Genomic DNA, 23,946 nt, shown 5'->3' on the forward strand with positions numbered 1-23,946 from the left:
ATCTGGGATCTGCACTGTGTGCAGAAATTCCTGGAAGGAGGCGAGGATTGGGAGAAAGGCGGCGGCCATCTACGCAGGTAAGTGTTATATTTTGTATTTATAATTGTCTTTTTTGGTGTTCCCCATGCCCCACCACTTCACAGTATGAGCTGCCACTACTGGTCCAGGGCTGTGAAGTAAGCAGGCTCCACACACCACTCTACAGTAACATCTGCAGAAAGGTCACTGGACCATGGAAAGCTTTCAAGTAACATATTTTACATTGTATTTCAGGCGAATGTAGAATTCGTTTTTTTTGTTTTGTTTTTTAAATCAAAGTGTTTCTTAGTTGAAATGGAATGAGAGCAACATTAGCTAGTGTTATTTGAGTAAGTGTGAAATATTGGCTAGGTTTAACAGAGTAGTGTTTATCAAGGGCCCATATTTCTGTGCATGTCATGGAATTTGATATCTGCCCTGTGTTTGCTCCAGATTACAATGGCTATTCTAAAAGCATGTCGGAATTATGGGGCTTATTTACAAGCCACTTGGGCCACCCGTACGTCACTTTCCCCATCTTAACAATGAAACAAAAGTGGCGCAACAACCTTGTAAAGAAGCCCCGTTAAAATTGCTTTTGATGCTTAAAATGTGCCTGTGTTGGATAGCACCTGCATGTCTTGCACACTATTTATATCTGGTGCGAAAGGAGGAGAAAGATAAAATTATATGCTCTATGTAAATGGCCAGATCCAATATTTGATTATTTGATAGATTGTCTTTGAGAAGACAATATCAATGAACTTAAAAACGCATGTATGATGTTACAACGCATACATTCACAGCGCATACCATTACAACAAAACTTTTACAACGCAGGATCCATTACAACGCATGCCATTACAACGCAGCTGCTATTACAACGCATGCCATTACAACGTAAGTATGGGTAAGTATTGTCTTTTTTATTATTAACGGGAATGTAATAGTAGTGTAAGTGTTGGATAGTGTAGGGGTTAAAATTACTATTCAAACTCCAGGGGGGCGTAATAGTAGGGTAAGTGTTGGATGGTGTAGGGGTTAAAATTTAATTAAATACTTACCCATACTTACGTTGCAATGGCATGCGTTGTAATAGCAGCTGCGTTGTATTGGCATGATTGTAATGGCATGCATTGTAATGGATCCTGCGTTGTAAAAGTTTTGTTGGAATGGTAGTGTGTTGTTTTAGTTGCGTTGTAATGGCTGTTTCCCCTTTAAAACCATAAATGTCTAGTGGTTGGCTCACCAATGCAAGACTGGCAGCCCTTCTCTTTGGTACTAAAATGTTCCCACAAAGTTTTTAATGTGCAGAGACAGATTGAAGGAAGCTGTGGTATGTGGTTATGTCATGGCAAACCCTTCTGTACATCTCATACAATGTGGGCTTGAATATTTCAATCTTCTAAATGTCACAGATGCACTGTTTCATCATGCTTTGAAGCCTACCTCACTTGATCAAAATTGAAATACATGTTTGCATGCGTGCCACACTGCAGAAAGGGCCAGCGGCGGCTCCTTCACAATGGCGGAGGAGCGTCACCCCACTGGTTCAGAGCCAGCAGCTAAAAAATAAAACTATATTTTACTATCATTTTATTTTTCAGCTAATGGCTGAGCCAGCGTATGCAGGTAGGGGCAGGCGGGGCATGGGAGGGGGAAGGAGGAGTGGTAGGTGCACTTTTAACCGCAAATGTCAGTTTGGCCGGCCGCCTCAGGCTCCCCCCTCCTCTTGCTCCCTCAGCCCCCTACCCCCACCCACCACTCCTTATCTGTGTTGCCCGCCACTGGGAGGGGCTTGTGACAAGTCTTGTGCCCTGCTCACCCAGCATCAGTCAAGAGTGGTGTGGTGCATTCCTGTTTTAGCGTTAACTTTGTCCCATCTATGTCCTTTTCAGCTCAACTTCTCTTGCATGATTTCGGATAAAGGCTGTCTCAGCACTGGAGGTGAATGAGCCCTTAACTTATATAATTACATTCTTAGTGGTCACCGTGGACAAACATGCAGTTTGCATTTCTTATTGCTAAAGTGGTGGTCCCCAATGTTGTCAACAATGGCACTACAGCATTAATTATAGCGAAGAAACATCTCAAAATTTGAATTACACAGTAAGTGCATGAATGTCAAGTTTGCAGGACATTTACACTAATATCGGGTACATCTAAAGTCATATAAAAACCCATCAAGGTGGGCTAATAATAAAGCGATCAACGTGTGCTTTACCTTAACTCTTACCGGACACACACTCACACAGAATGAGTGCCAGTCCCAACCTTGCTTGTTTCACAACAGGTCCAACCCCACCTTTCATGCTATTGATGTTGATAAACTGCTTGCACCCTGAATGATATAGTTCTACATATCGACAAAGTTCGGCAGTTTGGTGTCTTTTCTCCGTTTCACATATTTCTCCAAAATAATGTAAATGTCCTGTATTCAGCAGAGTTTGTGAGAGAAAACTTTTTCTGAAAATGTCAACTTATTCTTAAAAAATGACAGATATTTAGGCACGATTACTGTACTTCGACTGAAATTCCTGGATAACACAGCAGAAGTATGGGGTTTTCTTCAAGCCTGAACTCCGGATATTTGAGTTTCCTATAAAATCCACCTGTAAACTCAAATTTCCCTGAACCAACCAGGGCTAGACTGCCTACCCAACCATGAAACATGTGTGACTTGACACCAGTGTTTCAACAGCTGAACTGGCCAGACATGACCTGCATGTAGCTTTAACCCCTTGGCCACAGCGGTAATTCCGCCGCAGCGCTGGGGGGTAGGGGAGTAGCACGGCACCGCCATGCTCGTGAGGAAACCACGCCATCATGAGCCACGGGCGAGCTGTGCTTATGACGGGGTGGTTCCGTCACGACTCCACCCACTGACTAATTCGCCCACAGCAGGACTGAACGACGCCGTCATGAGCACACGTCGCCCGTGGCTCATGACGGCGTGGTTCCGTTATGAGCAGGGAAGGGGTTAAGCATCATGAGCCTCAAGGGGCACTGGCTGCCTTCCACTAGAATGGATAGGGCAACATTTTGAGGGAAGGCCCTTCCTCTTCCCAGTAATAACCATTCCTTTGCAAAGCTGTACTGTAAGCAGACATGAAGTTGCTACCTCTGTTACTAGTTCTACCCTGAAGCCACCATCGGAATTCAAAGAACTCAAGATAAGGATCAACAGATAGACCCTAGTGCACGTAGTACTTTCTGTAAACCTGGCCCTACAGGAGATGGATTAGTGGAAGCTGGTTTGATCCTCTCGTACAGCCAGTGTCTGACTGCAAGGAGTCTGGGGAAATGTGTCCAGTCCTCAACCGCATCCAGAGTCTGATATGCAAGGAGGTCTGGTGAAACTGGTTCAACTTCACATGCAGCCAGAGTTTGAGATGCACTGAGGTCTGGGGAAACTGGTCCAGTCCTCAACAGCAGCCAGAGTCCCAGGTGTGACGAGGGCTGAGTAAACTCATCCACACATCATGCACAGCCGGAGTCTGAGATGCAAGAAGATCTGGTGAAATGGGTCGAACCCTCACAAGCAGCTAGAGTAAGTGATGCATGGCGATCCGGTGATCCTGACCCAACCCTCACCAGCAGCCGAAGTCCCAGATGCGAGGAGGGCTGGGTAAACTGGTCCACACGTCATGCACAGCTGGAGTCCGAGATGCAAGGAGGTCTGGTGAAACTGGCCCATCCCTCACCAGCAGCCGAAGTCCCAGATGTGAGGAAGTCTGCTGAAATGGGTCCAGCCCACACAATCAGCCAGAGTCTGAGATGCACTGAAGTGGTGTGAAACTGGCCCAACTATCAACAGCAGCCGGAATCCCAGATGTGAGGACGTCTGATGAAACTGTTCCAACCCTCAATAGCCTCCTAAGATCCAGATGTGAGGAGGCCCAGTGTAGCTGGTCAAACCTTCTCGTACAGCAAGAATTCATGGTGGGCGGATGTCAGTGGAAGCTGGTCTGTATCTCCTCCCGCTGCACGGTGAACAGGAGAAAAAACTTACATCATGGTCTCCACAATGACATGGGTTGGCTTGGTGAAGTTTCCAGTGGCGGCCCCGTTGGAACAGAATGGGGTGGCTGCTTCAGTCTCCTTGGCCCAGCGGTTGACCTCTCGAGGGGCAGCCACTGATTTTATCCTCTGTAACAATAAGAGAAAGGGGTCGTTAGAGAGCGCCAGCGAGCTGGCATGCTATCTTCAGTAATAGCACGCCATTATCTGATTTTGCCCCATCTCGAATAGAGGGGCATATTATCGAGGGGGTTGATCTCCGCTTTTTTGGCTTTAAAAGCCAAGAAAGCGGAGATAAAATGATATCCCTATTACCTAGCTATCGCTAACACCAGTTAGCGACAGCTAGTAGGAGATAGTGACCATCTTGGGCCCCGCTTTGCATGTCAGTGATATTTATCACTAATGACATGCAAAGTGGGCGTGCCAAGATGTTAGCGACTGGAAATAGTCGCTAACATCGCTATCTCCTATTACCAACTTTTGGAGATATTCGCGCTAAGCGCGAATATCTCCAAAAGCTAACACCTGCCCCTGAGCAGTTCTTAGCCATGTTATCCAATGGTAGGTGGATAACATGGCTAAGAGCATTAGTTCGGTAATGCATGAATATCGCTGACTTTTCAGCGATATTCATGCATTTCGGCCGATTTTTATCGCTTAGGAGATAAACCTTGATAATAGCAAGGTTCCTAAGCGATAAAAATCGCCACAGCTCAGCGATAAAAATATCGCCGCTAACCCAACATAGCGATAATTATCGCTAGTTGTTGGTAATATGCCCCAGAGTTTCTATATTTTTATGTGGAATTCTGCGGAATTCTAAATCCTAATAAAAAATAAATTGAAATTGAATTGAATTGCCCCATCTCCGATCACAGGCTTTTATCACCATCCTTCTGTCCTGCAGCCCCCCGGATCAGATTGTATGTAGTTGGGACCCAGAAAAATCAGGGTATGATGCTTCCAACATTCAATTTTCAGTCCTGTTTTTTCCACACAGTAATATTAATAAAGGACACTGGATCGACTCACAAGACATCTGGGGTGGACTTCAGAAATAATTTCACTTATACTACTATGAAGCTGACACAGATTCATAGTACTGTCATGAATAGTCATTTACACATGTGGAAATGCACATGTATACTTTTCCACGTGAGGAAATGTCGTACTGAGGTTGCTTTACACATTCCATTTTTATTTTTTATTGTGTTCCTCAGCAGGCAATAAATGTTTCACTATGGAATCAACACCTCTCCCTACACCCACCATCAATTATGTGTGTGTTTCCTCTCATTTTCATCCTGAAAACGGATTTTTACCCCTGCTTTTGACAGAAGTAAGTCTCAGACCATTTACACAGCTACAAAACGTTGAACTCCCACAAATCTGCACATTTGCATTTTCATTAACGCTTGCAAATGGATCCACATGGAAATATCCACAAATAAACCCTAAGAGCAGATTCGCTCAAAAGGGATTTGTAACACCATGGTCGTAAAACCCATTTGTGATTTAAAAATGACACTATTCCCAATTCCATCAATTAAGAGTTTGCACTCATAAATTGAGTAATTTTCGATTTGTTTTAAATTTAGGTGTGGAGATACCGGGTTGAATTTGGCTCAATGTCGGTTGCATGCATATTCTCAAACTATAAGGCCCAGAGGCCATACACATCTAATGTTGTTCTAGGCAAATAATCAGTACCCTGCGACCTCACTATATATCTAGAACGCTAGACCTCATTTTCATGATCAGCTCCAGGATGCAAGTTAATACTGTTTAAGACTTACACATTATAGTCCTTTGAAGATTTATCTGACTTGCTATTTGCTTATTTCAAATTATAAATAAATACACCATGGAAGGTATTCAACAGTGTCATACTCTAACTGTCCGCTAGATGTCAACCATGCACCGCCATGCCATCGTTCATTACAAACAGGTTGCAACTGATGCATTGGCCGGAGAAACATTGTAAGCATCTGTATTTGGATCACCATCGTAAGCATGAGATAGTTGAAACAGATATATACATTAGCTTTCAGAATCTTACAGGACTTCCAAATTCACTGAATTAGCAAAACGTGGCAGTTTATATTGCTAGAAGTTATTGTCATACGTGTGTCATTGTACATTGAACTATACTTTTTGTGGTAAGCAGAAACATTCATATAAGTAGGAACATGTGTATTACACTACAAGCGATGTGCATATCAGACAATGTTATAACTGCTGCTTCTATGTAAATATAGGTGCATATATAGAGGGTTTGTGCCTGCTACTAAAACTCTAAGAAATTTAATGGAAAAATTGCATACTTGACCACAAGGAAACTGTGGGGCAGATTTACAATGACCGTGACTCAGTGCATGCCGCAAGCCATGTGGCTGCGCCGCACTGAGTCACTTTCAAAGCACAGGGATGCGACACATTTACAACAATATGTCGCATGACTGTGCTTCCCCCTGCGCTGGAGCACAAACCGCAGCCATGTGCCGACGCAAGCACCCTTGCACCATGGTGCAAGGATGCCTGCACCGTGGGGAGATTGTTTTTGTACTGGAAGGGGCACTGTCCTGCACGAAAACAACTCCTCGTTGCGCCTCCCTACACCTCCCCTATGAGGCGAAGCATTCACATGCATTTCCAGATTTACAATTCCTCATGGTGCTTGGGAACACCCACAGCAACATCCATGGAACGCCCCTTTCACGCAAAGTGCTGCATGTAAAGGGGCCATATTTACCAGGACAGGAAAAGCCACACAAGGTGATTTTCCTGGCCTTGTAAATATTGAGCAGGTGCATGCGCCACCAGTACATGACAAAAAGTGATGTACTGGTGGCGCAGGGGGCTGCCCCTGTGAACATAAGACCATGTAAATATTACTGCTTCTGTGTACGTGTGTGTCTTTATATATAGAGGTTCTCTCCAACCATTCAACAGGCACCTTCGCTTGGACTGCACCCTCACCTCAATGAGTGACCCTTTCGACTGTACAATGCGGATGACCACGACCATCGGGATGCAGATCATGGAGGATAGAGCCAGGCACCAGCCCAGGCCGATCGACCAGTCAGGATACGTGTAGGTTTTGTTGTACGTCAGAGGTGTGTATTTGACCAGGGAAAAGATAAAGCAACTCTGAAACACAAAAATGGATGAAGAATTTTAGTTATGACGGCAAAGCCAGCAGATGAAGAAGAGCATCTAGGAACTGCTGCCATTCCTTAAAATCCTAAAGGTTAGAATTCCAGCATCCTGTAGTAAATCTGCCCTCTATTAGGGCAAAGGAGCGTTGACCCCCTGCTGCCAGCACCGGAAAGGGGAAAAACAAAATGGCAATAAAATGCATTTATTACCATTTAATTTTCGCTTTCCCCACTCGAGCTGTGTGTGGGGGCGGGGCTACTGGTGCTGACCGGCAGCAGGGGTGAGGTGCTCACTACACCAGTTTTTGCGGTGAATGTCACTTTGGATGGCTGTCTTGCGATGGCAAGCCTGATGTGCGATGTAAACCTCTCCACACAGTTGTAGCGTCGAGGAGCACACTCCGGCCAATGCTGGCGCTGCTCTCATGCTGCTAACATCAGCAGCATTAGAGCAGTGACCGGATTGGTGTGTAGAATTGCTGCAGATGCTGAGGAACTGAAGCATGAGGAGTCGAGGACCGGAGGAGACGAGCCAAGGTGCCAGCACATGGGTAAGTGCATTTTTATTTTGCTTCTCATTTTTTATACTCTGTTGTGTATGGCTACTGTATAAGAGCGTGTGTATTTCAGTACTACCCAGTCTCTTCATTAATAATCCCACACATTTTGGAAGTTCTGGCAAACATCGAGGGGGTCATTTATGAAAACTGTCACATCCCTGCATGAAAACAGCGATGCAACAGGTTTCACTTTGCCCTCCTTGCGAGGATGGATGTACCATATTTAATTTACAGTGCTCCATGTCAGAAAGAGTTACAGATATGCCAGTATTTCTGAAAAAGCTATAGGCGCAAAAGTGGCGCATTGCTGGGACATATCTGAAAACAGACGCTACTACAGCAATGTGTTCTTTCACATGAGGCAAGCCTCATGTGAAAGGGCCTGTGTCAGTCTTACGCCTGCTGTGAGGCAGGCATAAGATATTGATGCAGTAGGGTCCTAGAAGTATCGCAGTGAAACCTCATAGATTTCACGGCTCCACTTGCACGACCGTTTATTGCGAGGGTACGCCCACCCTGCATACATTATACCTGAAGAAAGTATAATGTAGCCCCAGGTCTTTACAAATGTATGCATCTGCTTAGATGCGTCACTTCATAAATACGGCACAGTGTGGCATAATATTTACGCCACCGCAGTGTCACAAAAAGTGATATAACAGGGGCGTAAAGGTGTTCAGGCCTCCATAAATTAGGCGCCGAGTTTCCAGGCCCAGAGCCAACTACCTTGTCAACCTCCATTCAGTTTGTGTGGTTTTCATATAAGACTGCAGTCTCTCACTGAAGACTACTGACTGGAAACAGGTGAACTGGAATACGTATTGAGACCTTTTTGGGGTGTAACACTCTATAAATGTTTAAAATAAATAAAGCATTGTCTGAATCAGATTCCCACCGTCTGCCAACATGAGACAAACCACTGGACAAAATATGTTTCAAAACCAAATTATGAAACGTCTGAGTGCTTTATACATAAAATCAGGATCCATGGTGATTCAGCAATAAAACAAGGATACCACATGCCTCTCATTTCTCATCCAGCATATTGTTCTGTACTTTCAACACGGTCTTTCGAGATGAATGATAACATCTGCAATGTACCGATAAAGAAACCGCTCTCACTCAGTTGTTGGTACATAGTTTTTAGTCACCGGCCATTCCTCTGGCTGTGCACAATGTGTCAATGAAACCTTTAAGTGGCAGCTTGTCTCTCTGAGGTTATTTTCTCCCTCTGTGCTGCTGTTATCGGCTGTCCCTCTATTCAGTGACAGTTGTACCCTTCCAACGAGTGGTGGCCGGTGTAGGAGAGAGCGGTGAGGTGTGGGCCCCAACCCCACCCCTCTTACCTGCACCAAATACGACTACTTCCAACAACTGGATAAAATAAGGTGAAAGCAATGGCTTGCCCATTTTGGACAAAATGATTACCCCCAATCTCGTCTTATGACAAAATCCTAAACTTACTACCATTTACTAATTTTGGTATTCACAGAAGGGGCTTACTCATTTTAGTATTCACAGAAGGCACTTACTCATTGATGAGTAAGTGCCTTCTGTGAATACCAAAATGTGTTAGTGCCTTCCGTGAATACCAAAATGGTAGTAAGTTTAGGATTTTGTCTTAAGTTAATTCTGTGAATCGGGCCCTGTATTTGCATTGAACTTGTTATAATGCTCTTTTGTCTCTTTCTCTATCCACTCAACTCATGCTCCTGAAATAAGGTGTTATTGTGAATTACCGTTCTGAATTCTCTTGTGTGATGGTTCTGGAATTAGATGTTGTACCTTTGTTTGACAATTTCATATGCTTTCACAGAAAATAGATAAAGCAAAGGGGATAGTAAAACTGAGTTGGTCATTATTGATTATTGTAAATCTAGTTTTTAGGTCTCGGGAACGTAGGCTTGGCCGTAGGCCAAGACCGGAAGTCCGGAGATTTATTGTTACTTAGAGTGCAGCAACTTCCCGCCTCTCTTTTCGTCTCTCCTCCATTGGCTGGCTTCCTAAATGGAGGCCAGCCATTGGAGGAGAGAGCCGTCCCTTCAAAGAAGCTCCGTCTTTTTCGGATTTGGGGGCGTACATTTTGCTGTTCTTTCGCCAGTGACGTCACCCGTCACTCAGAACAACAAAACACACGCCCCCGAATGCGAAAATTACCATGCTTTCTCCGAGGCATTTCTGATTTGCCTCGGAGAAAGACGGTGGTGGTTTCCAGAGCTGCTCTGCTCGTCCCCCCTCCCTCCGCAGCTCTCCTTCGTCCCGCTCCCACCCCCCTCCCTCCGCCCGCAGCTCTCCTTCGTCCCGCTCCCACCCCCCTCCCTCCGCCCGCAGCTCTCCTTCGTCCCGCTCCCACCCCCCTCCCTCCGCCCGCAGCTCTCCTTCGTCCTGCTCCCCCCTCCCTCCGCCCGCAGCTCTCCTTCGTCCCGCTCCCCCCCCACCCCCGGCCAACTATTTTCATTAGCAATGAGAGCGGTGCAGATGTGCTGTGTGAGTGGCCATCCCGCGAGGTCAGGGAGAAAAGTTTACTGGAGGTCCCGGAACCTACCTGGAAGGAGAGCAAGACCCGTTTTTTATCTCTCCTCAAGCCTGGTTTGTTTGGGAGTCTAGCAGCGTCTACAATTAGATGGCTGCCATTCTATCACCGGTAATTGGATGCGGAGCAGCGCTCTGACCGAGACATCTCCATGCCACATCGAGGAAAGATCCCTCTCGCTCCTTACCGGGAGTGGTGCCGTGCTCGAGGCGTCTCTACACCTCATAAGGTACTTCTGCTCCGCTCTTTCCCTGGAGCGGCGCGCTGCCCGCGGCATCGCTACAACATGTCATGGAAATCTCTTTCCACTCTCTCCCTGAAGGAGAAATTCCTTGCCTTAGATCGTGGACTCGGGATTCAAAGAGAGCTTGGTCCGAGTAGCGTTCTCTACGCTGACTCGGCAGGAAAAGACAGGATTACAGAAAGTGTCACAGCCTTGGAATCACGTTGTGTACACACTCCTTTATTTCTTTTCAATCACGTTGTGAAAGCGGTGCTTCTATTTTGCAAACACTTCTTTTGATGATACAATCTCATGCAGTAAAGCACTTTACAAATTCCTATATAAATAGACCACACGTTCACTTAAAGCAGTTTCAGTCCGCCGCACGCTCTGGCTTGGGGGCTGACTTCTAAAACAGTGAAAACAACCCCCCCAAGATTCGCACTCCCCCATTTTAGCCCCATTCTCGTGGTGAATACGGCATAAGTAAAACTTGTAGGATTTATCGAAGCTGCTCTGGGAACGTCGAGAGAAGACACATTGTCACTGTGCAGTTCGGCATCAGACCGCAGACCTTGCAAAACCCACAGCCCGGGAGGCTACCAAGCACAATGTAGCATTTAAATATAACGTGTGACGTAATTTAAAGATGCATACTCGTTATTCTGATGCAATAGTACTGAATGCCAGAACATATAAACATGCAAGGTTCTTGGATCCATAGGTATGTTATTTTGTTTTTTCAGCTGTCTTTTTTTTTTCCCTGCAGATTCAAAATGCTACGATGAATGAGTTACCTTGCATCATGAGCATTCAGTGCTTATTAGAGGCATTCATTTCAAAGGACATTGCCAGGTGGTGCTCATCTGGAAAGTAATAATAAAACAAGCATTGGCTGGGACTTAACCTTGTATTTACCACACTAAGTTCTCTTAACACCTTGTCTGAAAAGCTTCCCCCCCCCGCTCCTAGTTAAAATATTCCCTTTGTTGTAGGTCTTCATGAGGGGGATATCCATCTTAAACTTTTGCCAAATCCTGTCAACAGTCGGAAAGGTCCGACTGAGGACCAGATATAGGTATGGGCCAAAATTCAGTCATATAAAATAGAGGTTTAGTGTGTGGTGTGGTGATATTATCATCCATGCACTCTTATGCACCCTTCCACTGTGCTCGCGCTATCACTGTTAAGTAGAATCAGGAGAATAATCTGCACAGAAAGAAATGGTGTCACAGCCTTGAGAAAATAATGATTCTGAATGGGACAAATGAGGTGAAAGTGGCTAAAAACCACACAGGTAGCAATGCACTTTACAGAGGTGATACTACATAAAACAAGTTTCGTCCTGGAAAGTAAATCCCAATTCAGCACTTTGCAGCAGTTTCTGACACTTTTGGTAACACTGCACCGGCACAAGGTATTGCAAAATTTGACCCTTTATTTATTGCGCTGAGTGGTGCAATTTTCTTGGTACAGTGTATTCTCCTGTCACAACACGTCTGTAATGAAAAACGAATGTAGTAGCACTGATAGAGGGCATTTAGTTATAAAAGTCTCAACAAAGGCACTTATGGGAACAGTAAATTCCCTGCCCTTTCGAAAGGAAGGAGGATTGAGGTTTTACAGAGAGCAAAAAAGTGTTGATTTAATTAATTAGGATGGTACATTGATCAGCAACAGAAGTACTAGAGGGGATCCTAACATCCTTATCCACTTTTTCTATATGTTTAAATTAGAACTTGTTTGTGTCTGCATATATTTAGAGGAATGTTGTATGTTATGTTAAAGTATGTTATATATCCCTTTCTCTTCCATTGGATGCAAAATGAGCCACTCCAGAGCAACAGTTAATCTTTGTTTATTTTTTGAGCTGACGAGAAACATAATTCTTATTTTAATTTCAAACAATTTATTGCTGGAAATTAAAATGTGTTTGTTGTAATGAGAGCTAGACAACTCTGTTTCTCGTTAGCACAAAAAAAGATAAACAGCAATCCTTGTATCCAACTGGAGAGAAAGATACTTCTGCAAAAGCAAAATAAAATGTATAACGAGATGCAAAGTTAGCAGGTGTCTAAAGCATGAAGCACCCCATGGACATGTTCTTCCCTGGAAAACAGATTATGTGGATTTAGAGCATCTGAACTCAGATTCCAACAGGCCAGGCGTGTTGAACTATGGAGCTGGTGATCTGTGCACTATTACACTTCTAGTGGTTTGCCGAAATGGTCCTGTTTTACAGAGATGGCGCAATTTCTTCAGAATTTCCTCAACTTCCTATTTAAATTCCAAGTAACAAATTGTTTGAAATTAAAATAGTAATTTAAGTTCAGTTTGCCTAAAAGCCTACTTTAAAAGGGGCCTCCTCTGGAGAAGAAAAGAACATTTGATGACGCAATGAGACACTTACATGTGGTGGGTAGCTTTTGGGGTAGTTGATTAACACCAGGACGTTTTCTTGTGAACACCTGTGTCCCTTTTCAGGTGAAGAGAAGTCCATAAATGAGCACGGACCAAAATTCACGAAGGGGCATGTTTACAAGGGCCTTATCTCCGCTCTTTTGGCTTTTAAAGCCAAAAAAGCGGCAATAAAAATATCGCCCTATTTACAAGAGGGTGCTAACATGCATTAGCACATGTTGGCACCCTTTTTTCCAATGACTCCCTTTGCATCTCTAATGAGATGCAAAGTGGACGTCACTGGACAGTACAACCTTCTAAATATCGCTGATGTGCACATCGCGATATTTACAAGGTGGCCCACGCATTTTAGCATGCGTTAGTTTTGGGCGAATACCGCTGTTTTCGTCAAAAACTAACGTCTGCTAAAATCATGACTAACCCATACCTAACATGAGGGGTGGATTCTTGTGTTACGACCACATGGTCATATCAACAAGCATATCGCCGTTTCGCAGGGAACATCGCTGGAATTTATATCGCCATTGCGATGTGCGTTATAAATATAGCGCAAGCAGGGAGATAAATTCCACTGATAGACGGCGATAAATATAAAAGCGCGCTTTGCGATATTTATCGCCGTCTGTTGTAAGTATGCCCCGAAGTTCCTTATATTGTGACCAATAAATGTCACAGAAATAACTATAGCAAGGGTTTCTTTTTCCACCCCTCTGTCTGAGACTAGCTGCAATACACTTGCAAGTTTTTTTCAGATAAGGTTGCATCTATTTTCTCTTTCTTTCTGGCGGCTGCTAGGAATGCGCCTTTCTTGGATGTTTGGTTCGAGTCTTCATCTGACTGTAACCGATTACTCCAGTTCAAGCCTATTGAGCTGGATGAGTTACATCTTGTAAATCTGGCTCCCCCCTTGAACAAGCCTCTCCTGGCATCTTGGCTCGAGGAATGGTGGAACTGATTCCGTTATTTAGAGAGCTTCTTAATAATTCTTTTGCTGTGGCCCAACTCGGATGGAGGTGGAAACTCACCTCTGTACCAAACCCGAGAACTACAGACCGATCTTGCTGCTCCCTTGTCTTGCAAAATTTGCAGAAAAATACATCAATGGGCAGCTTTTGGGGTTTATTGAGGACAAAGATCTTTTACATGCCACGCAGTCTGGGTTTCAACCTTGGTATAGGATGAGTCAGCCCTACTGTTGGCTTCGGAGTCCATGTGTCAGATTATGGATAGACGAGACACAGCAGCTTTGTTGCTGCTGGATCGGAGTGCAGCCTTCAACGCCGTATCCCATGGCCACTTATTTGAGTGGTTATTTTTTGGATTACAGGGTCGGTTACAAGACCTTGGGATGGATGGTTTCTTTTCTGCAGGGTCACACCTTTCAGGTTCTGTAGAAGCCTTTCTGCTCTCAAGCTTTGCCGCTGGACCAGGGGGTGCCAAAGAGCCCTACCCTTTTCCAATTGTACATGCGCCCCTGGACGGTATCGTCATGCGTCGCGGTATTCAGAATATTTCATACGCTGACAATATGCAGCTGTCATCACCCTGTCACAGAATTCTGTTGCTTGTTGAGGGGCTGCCAATCTGAGGTAGGGTAATGGATGAACCTCAACTGCTTGAAATTTAATGCAGACAAGACCGAGGTCCTCATCCTCGGAAGGTAGCTCTGAATTTGGTCTCCTGCTTCGTGCCCTGCATCACTTGGGGGCATATTACCAAGGGCCTTATCGCCGCTTTAGCGGGAATTTTTCCCGCTAAAGCGGCGATAATTTTATCGCCCTATCATCTAGCTGTTGCTAACACCAGTTAGTAGCTAGTAGGAGATATCGATCATCTTGGGGCCCACTTTGCATGTCAGCGATAATTATCCCTAATGACATGCAAAGTGGGCGTGCCAAGATGTTAGCTACTGGAAACAGTCGCTAACATCGCTATCTGCTATTACCAACTTTTGGAAATATTCGCGCTAAGCGCGAATATCTCCAAAAGCTAACGCCTGGCCAGAGCAGTTCTTAGCCATGTTATCCAATTGTAGGTGGATAACATGGCTAAGAGCATTAGCTCTTTAATGCATAAATATCGCTGACTTTTCAGCGATATTCATGCATTTCGGCCAATTTTTATCGCTTAGGAGATAAACCTTGATAATAGCAAGGCTCCTAAGAGATAAAAATAGGCGATGCACAGCGTTAAAATAATTGCCGCTAACCAAGCATAGCGATAATTATCGCTTATGCTTGGTAATATGCCCCTTGGTTCCTTCCCTTCGCCAAAGCCTAAAATTAAACATTTTGACATTTGGTTTGATGAACATCCCAACTTTGATAGCCAAATTACAGCTTCATCAGGTAAATGTTTTCGCATCCTGAAGTCTCTTAAGAACATTAGTCTGCTCGCTGCATCGGCCCAGAAGACAGTGATCCAAGCAGCAGGGATTTCACAGCTGGATTACTGCAATATCCTTTATCTAAAGATCTCTCAGTTCTGGCTGAGGCGGCTTCAACGTGTCCAGAATTCTGCAGCCCTGCTCTTGTTAAAACTTCCTATATGGGCGTCAATGTGCTATGCACTTTCTAAACTTCATTGGCTTCCAGTGAAGAAACAGCTTGTTTATAAAGCACTGATTTTTTGTTATAGGATTTTTAGGAGGACAGGTGCAGCTTACTTGCATTCTCTTATTAATCCCTATTTTCCTTCTAGATGTCTTAGGCCCTCTGATAATTTATTATCGCAGGATTCCCACGTGAATAGAGTTCGGATCGGGGGAGCTCTTTTATCTTCCTCGCAACGAAGTTGTGGAACTCTCTTCCAAGTTAGTTGAAAGTAGCCGATTCAGAACTTTTGTTCCAGGAGAGCCTTAAAACTTGGCTTTTGAGATAGGTTGGGCTTCACACTGAGCTTATGTGTCTTTTTGCGAGTTTTCTGGACTGATTACTGCCAGGACACTCTTGTTGGAGTAGCCATGCACTTGATAAATATCTTTCATTCATGGAACAAACAACACCACTAGATAGCACAATATGATTTGGACAAAGATGTAAAGGAAGCCAAACTGTGAAGTCCATTACACTCGGCCCACAGCAGTCAAGAACCTTTTGTTGAATATTTGAATGCTTACGGTTCCTGATTACGAGTTGTTTAAATTTCTGTCCACCGTACCTACAGATGAGCTCACTCAATACTTTATCTGCTCTCACCTGAGTTAGATGGGGTGGTGATGAATTTTTCCAAAAAACATCACATTGCCCTTTGAAAAGCTAGTGGTGCCACTGACCAGTGTATTGTACATATGGGGTAGACATGTGGCTTGAAGATACGCCTCCACCTCTACCTCCACCATTGGCTGCGACAAGCTCTGGAGGTCAAGGCACTCGGGCAGACAGCCTCCGAATATTGGGTTATTATTACACCATCATGTACGATGAAGTAAAATTATTGCAATCTCACCCTGGAAATGAATGTGTTTAGCTATCATGGCAAGGTACACAAAGTGCCTCCTGACAAGCAAGTTACAAAAACATGTTCTTACTGTCTGTAAATTCAAAAATTCCCAGTGTACAAGAATGTTAGTAGAACTTTCTACAAGATCAGCATGCTTTGACAAGATCTTAAGTTAGCATAAAATGAAGGCTCAAGGGTGCCAGTGAGTCACCAGGGTTAATGTTCTGTTTCTCGATACTACGGATGCAATCGTACGGACTGTTATAGAGTACGGCAGAAAGGCTACTCCATTGCAAAGGTGACTGAGTAACCTTTCAGCGTACTGAAGGTCCGCTCGCCTCATTTACAGCTGGACGGACCCCCAGTATGTCAGTGCTGGAGACTACTACATCTCTACCGCATGCCTACACCTCTGACGGACAGACGGAGTAACATTTGGTCATTTGACTGCCTGCCCTATTTATAGTGGGTGGTCAAGTGAGCAGTCCTGGCTGAGTAAAACCTTACCGTAAGGGGAGCGGCAACTTGTAAATGATCTGCATGCCATGGAAGACAACTCCCATGTTGAGGGAAGCTCATTTGTGTGTTTTTTTACTTTCAAGAAGAAAATAATACTGTTTGGGATTTTCTTTTTAAAATAAAAATCAGACTTTAAATGCATTGACTTGCAGGGGCCCAACACTGAGCCAAATCCATTGAATATCTGTGAAATATGGATGACTCAAAGGCGCCTCATCACATTCTGCAGGGGGCCTCATTATGCATTGCACTACTGTGGACAAGGACCACCTTGATGACGGCGGTTCCTGCAGTTGTAGGAGATGTTCAGTTGGCCGGTGGCCATCTCTAAATACTACGGGCGGGTCCTCTGTCAGGGCGGAGGAGTATTTTATTTTATCGCCAAGATGAAGTAAGGCCTTTCTGCCGGCATCTAAAGTAGGCCTATAGGTTCTTTGCATATCCAAGAGTTCTTCCTAAATCATGACTTTAAAAAGATTGCAAATAAGCTTTGAAAAAGTGAAACATCCTCTACAAACACCCCAATAAAAAGGAAAACACCACAAAAAAAAATGAAAATAACTTGCTAGAATTTTGTCTAAAGAAAAAGTACATATTTTGTATGGTCATTTTATTGTTTTGCCCCTTTCCCCTTAGCCATAGATCAAAAATTCTGCTTCGCAATGCAAGGAAGAAACATTCTTATTTATGATTATAGTATATGGCCCACAACAATGGCAAGGTAAAAAACAGGCAAGAAGCTGAGTGTCCAAAAGCAGTGATGCAGCTACTCAGAGTAAATGAATGACTGTGGACGAGTCTGGGCACCAGTGTAAATGAAATCAACAGCGGTCGCGACAGCAAATGGCTTACACTTGAGAACGTGTTAGGTCAACAAGTGCGGGTGCTGGGCATGCAGTTGTGGTGATTCTGAACACACTAGATAGGGCTTGTGCATCCCACATTCTGGGGGTGCACAAACTGAAACTCTCACCACGCAGAGGACAGGTGTGATTACAGTCCAGCTCCACTTCATCCAGGGGCCCGGCCGGTAACCGATCATATCCTCGATGGCGTCATACAAATTATCAGCGCCTGAATAAAGGCATGACAAACAAACTTTTCAGTGAAAGAAGTAGGATACATGCATTTTCTGTTGCAAAGTAGAGCATTTCTTGTCTTATTGGACAACTAAGCGATTTCCCAATATGTTTACATTGAAGGTGGCCCAATTCAGGGGCTGCCGTAGAGTTCCCAATTCACAGGAACTTTGATAGAACTCTGAATACATCCCTGACTCATCTGAAGCGTTAAAGCCAAACAAACCGAGGGGCATATTTACAAGCCCCTAACACCACCAGAGCATCATTTCTTTTTATGCTCCGCTGGCGTTGCGCAATTACCCTTATTTACAGAGCTTAACGCCACCTTGTAAATATGCCCCTTTCCGTCACAGTCTGCTGTGGCAAAGTGGCAGGGAATGGGTGTTGCAGTGAGCGTTCCACCACAACATCCATTGCTTTTCAACGCTGCCCCATATTTACAAGGCTGAGGCAGCGCCAAAAACTAAGGGCCCGATTCACAGAACGAACTTAAGACAAAATCCTAAACTTACTACTTTTGGTATTCACAGAAGTTAGGATTTTGTCTTAAGTTTGTCTTAACAGACTTAAGACAGACTTAAGACAAAATCCTAACTTCTGTGAATACCAAAAGTAGTAAGTTTAGGATTTTGTTTTAAGTTCGTTCTGTGAATCGGGCCCTATGGTCAGGTAATACCTGGTCTTAGGATGGTGATACGAGGAGACATTTTCCATCACCATCATTGATTGTTTATGTGCAGGAAGGTGTCTTTTAGTGCACATAAACAATCGATCCTTCGGTGCAGGCACCCTTGCAACATGGGGGCAGGGTACCTGCGCTGGCGCTAGGCAGCTTTTTTAGCGCCAGCGCTATGGAAAACGCAGGGGTGTGCGCCGTATCTTTGTAAATATAGTGCTTCCCTGCGTTTTGAAAATGTCGGAGAACACGTTGCCAAATTTGGCATAACACCGCACTTCGATATTTTCTTTCTAAATTCTTATATGCTGTGCAAAGTCTCTTCCTACATTCCCCTTAACACAATGACTATACGCTTAATCTTCTGGGAGGGCTTCAGGGTCTTCCTATCCCTTTACCTTGTCCTAGAGTTGTTCTTTCTGGGTGCAACCAGAAAGGCCCTAACATTGACCAAAGTTCATCCCATATTCAGACGCTGAATCTTACAGAATTTATCAGCAAGTTCCATTCCTAAACCACAGAAAACTGTTTTTCATTTTAATTTCCTGCTGGCTCTTAAAGGGCATGAAGGGTTCTTGGGTCTCCACAACAATAAGGCCGCAGGGATGGAGAAGGTCAGCACATCAGTCTCTGACTTTTGTTGCCCCGATGAAACATTGACATTGAAAGAGAACCTGATGATTTTGTCAAATTAGGTGCCACTGCTCACTTATTCTTCCACAAAACCCTGAAAGGAGTCGCAGCCTTTCAACTTTAAATCTACATTAATAACCACAACTCACAACAGGAACACAAGTCACATTTCTGTCCTTGCTGCAGCACCAAAACCTCTATCCTGCATGTAATAAAACTCTCCAGCTCATAGACAAAGGTGACCACAACTTCCTTACGCGATGCAGGAAGGGACAACTCCGGTGTGGGGGACAAAGGTGTGCTGTGGGACTGCGCAGATCTGTTGCGTACTGTGATACAGTAGACACAGCTTGAATGTGGGAGGCAAGGCAGTACAGAGGTAGGCAGGAACAATGGCGTAAGGTTTGTTTATCATTTCATTTTCCAGTGGCACAAGGTATTGTTGACAATGGATTTATTATGCCATTATCCATTGGCAACACATATGTTGACAATGCAACCATCATCATCCTATCAAAAATGGTACCAGGGATGTAGACAATTGATTCATTATTCCATTATCCACTGCATGACACATGTAGACTATGAACTCACTCCTTTATGCAGTGGCACCAGGGATGCTGACAGTGTATTCATTATTCTGTTATCCTTAGACAATGGATCCATCATGCCATTATCAATTGCCATGGCATATGTTGACAATGGAACCAGCATTTCATCGTCCGATGGCAACAGGAATAGAGACAATGGATTCATTATTCCATCATTAGATGGTAACAGGATGGTGACAATGGATTCATTATTCCATCATTAGATGGCAACAGAGATGGTGACAATGGATTCATTATTCCATCATTAGATGGCAACAGGGATGGTGACAATGGATTCATTATTCCATCATTAGATGGCAACAGGGATGGTGACAATGGATTCATTATTCCATCATTAGATGGCAACAGAGATGGTGACAATGGATTCATTATTCCATCATTAGATGGCAACAGGGATGGTGACAATGGATTCATTATTCCATCATTAGATGGCAACAGAGATGGTGACAATGGATTCATTATTCCATCATTAGATGGCAAAAGGAATAGAGACAATGGATTCATTATTCCATCATTAGATGGCAACAGGGATGGTGACAATGGATTCATTATTCCATCATTAGATGGCAACAGAGATGGTGACAATGGATTCATTATTCCATCATTAGATGGCAACAGGGATGGTGACAATAGATTCATTATTCCATCATTAGAAGGCAACAGAGATGGTGACAATGGATTCATTATTCCATCATTAGAAGGGAACAGGGATGGTGACAATGGATTCATTATTCCATCATTAGAAGGCAACAGGGATGGTGACAATGGATTCATTATTCCATCATTAGAAGCAACAGAGATGGTGACAATGGATTCATTATTCCATCATTAGAAGGCAACAGGGATGGTGACAATGGATTCATGATTCCATCATTAGAAGGCAACAGAGATGGTGACAATGGATTCATTATTATTTATTTTATAGCATTTGTAAGGCGCGCAGCTACCCACAAAGGGTTTCCCGGCGCCAGGAACGCAAAACACTCAGATATCACTGGGGAGAGAACAGATAAAGCAATTATTTATTGAAAAGCCACGTTTTTATGCTCTTTCTAAAATTCACATAGCTTTCTTCCTTGCGAATGTGAGAGGGCAGTGTGTTCCACAGCATTGGCCCCAGGTAGGAGAAAGATCTCCCGCCTATTCTGGCTCTTTTAAACCTTGGTACTGCAAAATTTGCCGCTGTACCTGAACGCAGGTTACGGTTTGGGAGGTAGGGCTTAGCAAGGGCCTGAAGATATTTGGGGGCAGTGCCAGCTTTGATTTTAAATAAGTAGCTCAAGGCTTTGAAACGAATACGGTTCTCAACCTTAAGCCAATGCAGATCCTTGAGATGTTGGGTGATCCTAGCAGATCTGGGGATTTTACAAAGCAGTCTAGCCGCAGCGTTCTGCACTAGTTGCAGACGCTTTATCACTGCCTTATTTGAGACCAGGTATAAGATGTTACCGTAATCGAGCCGAGATGTCACTAAGGCATTGACCACGGTCTTCTGGGTAGTAGGTGGCAGCATCCAGATGATTTTGCGTAACCATTTGATAATGGTGAAGCATATACCTGCCACTTTGTTTGCTTGCTGGGACATAGATAAACAGTCATCAATGGTGACCCCAAGGTTTCTAACCTGCGAGGCGGGAGATGGAAGTTTACCCAATGATGGTGGCCAATGGGAATCATTCCAGAGATCTTTGCTATTTCCCAACAGGAGCACCTCCGTTTTATCTCCATTTAGTTTAAGTTGGTTGTCTGACATCCAGCAAAAAATTTCTTGGAGGCCTACTTTTAATGCAGATGGGGTAGACATGTCAGATTTGGAGAGTGAGAATAGGACTTGTGAATCATCTGCATAAGTCATTAAACTTAAGCCAACATTTTCTACAAGATTGGCCAGTGGACGTAGGTATAAATTAAAAAGCAGAGGGCTCAAAATTGATCCTTGTGGCACTCCATGAGGAGAATGGAATACCTCAGAGCAAGCCTCCGAAGAGGAGATCTGAAAAGTACGGAGGGAAAGGTAGGATCTAATCCATTCCAGAGCTTTGCCTTCGACACCATTCTCCCCCAGCCTGTCCAGCAGTATGGAGTGAGAAATGGTGTCGAAAGCCGCACTGAGATCTAACAAGACCAGTGCTACTGTTTGGCCGTCGTCCATAAGCTCCCTGATCCTTTCTGTGACCCCGAGCAGGGCCGTCTCAGTAGAAAAACCACTCCTAAACCCCGATTGAGACGAATGTAGGAGATTATTGTTTTCTACATAGGTTGAGAGTGCCTTATGGATATGTCTCTCTAGAATCTTGGAAAAGGCGGGTAGCAACGAAATTGGGCGATAATTGGCCAATATCATCGGGTCTGCGCCTGGTTTTTTAAGTAGGGGGCTGACCATAGCATGTTTCCATAGAGCAGGAACTATGGCTTGCTCTATGGATGCGTTCAGTATTTCTGCTATGGGAGTCAAGGCAGCATCCTCTAATTTGTTTACGATACTGACAGGAATAGGGTCACGTGGGGAACCCGATTTGATAGATTTAAGTAGTTCCTTCAGTATATCTAATTTAATAGGAGGCCAGGCTTCAAGATGACAGTTTACTCTAGGGACTGGAGTGGTGTTTCCTTGCTTGTCTGTTGACTTGTTAGCATTTTTAATATTAGAGACGATGTTCTCAATCTTATTCGTAAAGAAAGAGGCCAAGTCCTGGCATTGCTGGGTATTAAGAGGGGTAGGTTCTGCTCTAGCGTTCTCCCCAGCTAACTCTTTTACCGTGTTAAAGAGAGTCTGGGATTTGTTTACGGCCATGTTAATTGTATCGGTGACATAGCAAGCTTTGGCTTTCATGCAAGCTGAATGGTAACAATTTCTGGCCTTTCGGTAAACTTCTTTTTGGTAAAGGTCGTAATTTTTTCGCCACTGTCTCTCTAGGTTCTTACAGCTAGATTTTTCTTTCTTCAAGGCTTCTGTGAACCAGGGAGCAGGAGGGCGATGGACTTTCCCTTTGTAACGGGCTAGGGGCAGGCAAGTATCAACGGCGCCAGTTAGCCACTTTTGTGTTAGCTCTGCAATACTATCCATATCTCCATCCAAATTTGGATGATTTTCCTTCAAAGCATTGTTCAAGTCCTCCAAATTTAGGAATTTCCAGTTTCTTCTAAAAGATTCTGTAGGAGTTGAAATAGGACCCTTTTTGGGCTCTAGCACAATGGCAAAAGTTAGAAGAAAATGATCTGACCAGAGAACAGGCGTGGTGTTAAGCCATGAAAGTTCTTTCATGCTTGATATTATAGGGTCCAGCAAGTGTCCGGCTTTGTGAGTTGGACCGCTGTTTCGTAGTGTCATGTCCAACACCATGAGGTCATCTATTAGATTTTTACAGGTCTTGCTTTGGGCGTCGTCTAGATGAAGATTCAAATCTCCTAATACGGTGTAATTTTGGGCTTTTAGATGTTGGGGTAGGATAGAATTTGCCAAGTCATCTGACCAGGATGGATTATTTACTGGTGGTCGGTAGATTAATAGTCCGGAAAAGGTGAAATTTGGACTGAGGGAAATTTTGAAAGAAGCAGCCTCGCAGTTAGGAATAGCTGCAGGTTCAAAAGTGCACACATAGTCTCTGCTGTAGATAATAGCAATACCCCCTCCTATTTGTCCTACCCTATCTCTCCTAGCTATAGCATAGCTCGGGGGGAGGGCGGTTGCAACATCGGGGCCCGATCCATCGTGGAGCCACGTCTCAGTTAAAAATATAGCGATGGGCTTTCTGTCAGACAATAGGTGAAAAATATCTAATTTATGCTGGGGCAGTGACCGGCAGTTTATCAAAAAGAATAGATATTCTTTTGAACTGACTTTCTGTTGAAAGGATTTAAAAACAGTCCCCTGTGGGGTAACAGGATAGGGCTGATAGTTAGTCAGGGTAAGGGTACACTCTGGGCATGTTTGTGCCCCAGCTAGTAGAGGATTCAAAGTTATACAGGTGTCATGGCTAGAGGGGCGTAACGCCCTAAGTTGGTTACCTGTTAGCATATCTTTACTATGAGGTGGGCAGAGGGTCGT

The 23,946-nt window shown here is 44.1% G+C and overlaps 1 protein-coding gene across 1 annotated transcript in view; it reads right to left on the reverse strand.

Moving 5' to 3' along the window:
* Positions 1–1,156: 1,156 nt before the first annotated feature.
* Positions 1,157–23,946, reverse strand: part of SLC6A6 (solute carrier family 6 member 6) — a 291,079-nt gene continuing 268,289 nt past the window's right edge. The window contains exons 13-15 of the mRNA XM_086939260.1: positions 17,870–17,970; positions 7,021–7,191; positions 1,157–4,167 (exon numbers count right to left, since the gene is read on the reverse strand). Of these exons, the coding sequence (XP_086795386.1) occupies positions 4,027–4,167; positions 7,021–7,191; positions 17,870–17,970 (413 nt within the window). The 3' untranslated portion in view covers positions 1,157–4,026. The remainder of the gene's footprint in view (positions 4,168–7,020; positions 7,192–17,869; positions 17,971–23,946) is intronic.

Source organism: Lissotriton vulgaris, chromosome 9 (genome assembly GCF_964263255.1).
Source record: "Lissotriton vulgaris chromosome 9, aLisVul1.2, whole genome shotgun sequence".
Lineage (NCBI taxonomy): Eukaryota > Metazoa > Chordata > Amphibia > Caudata > Salamandridae > Lissotriton > Lissotriton vulgaris.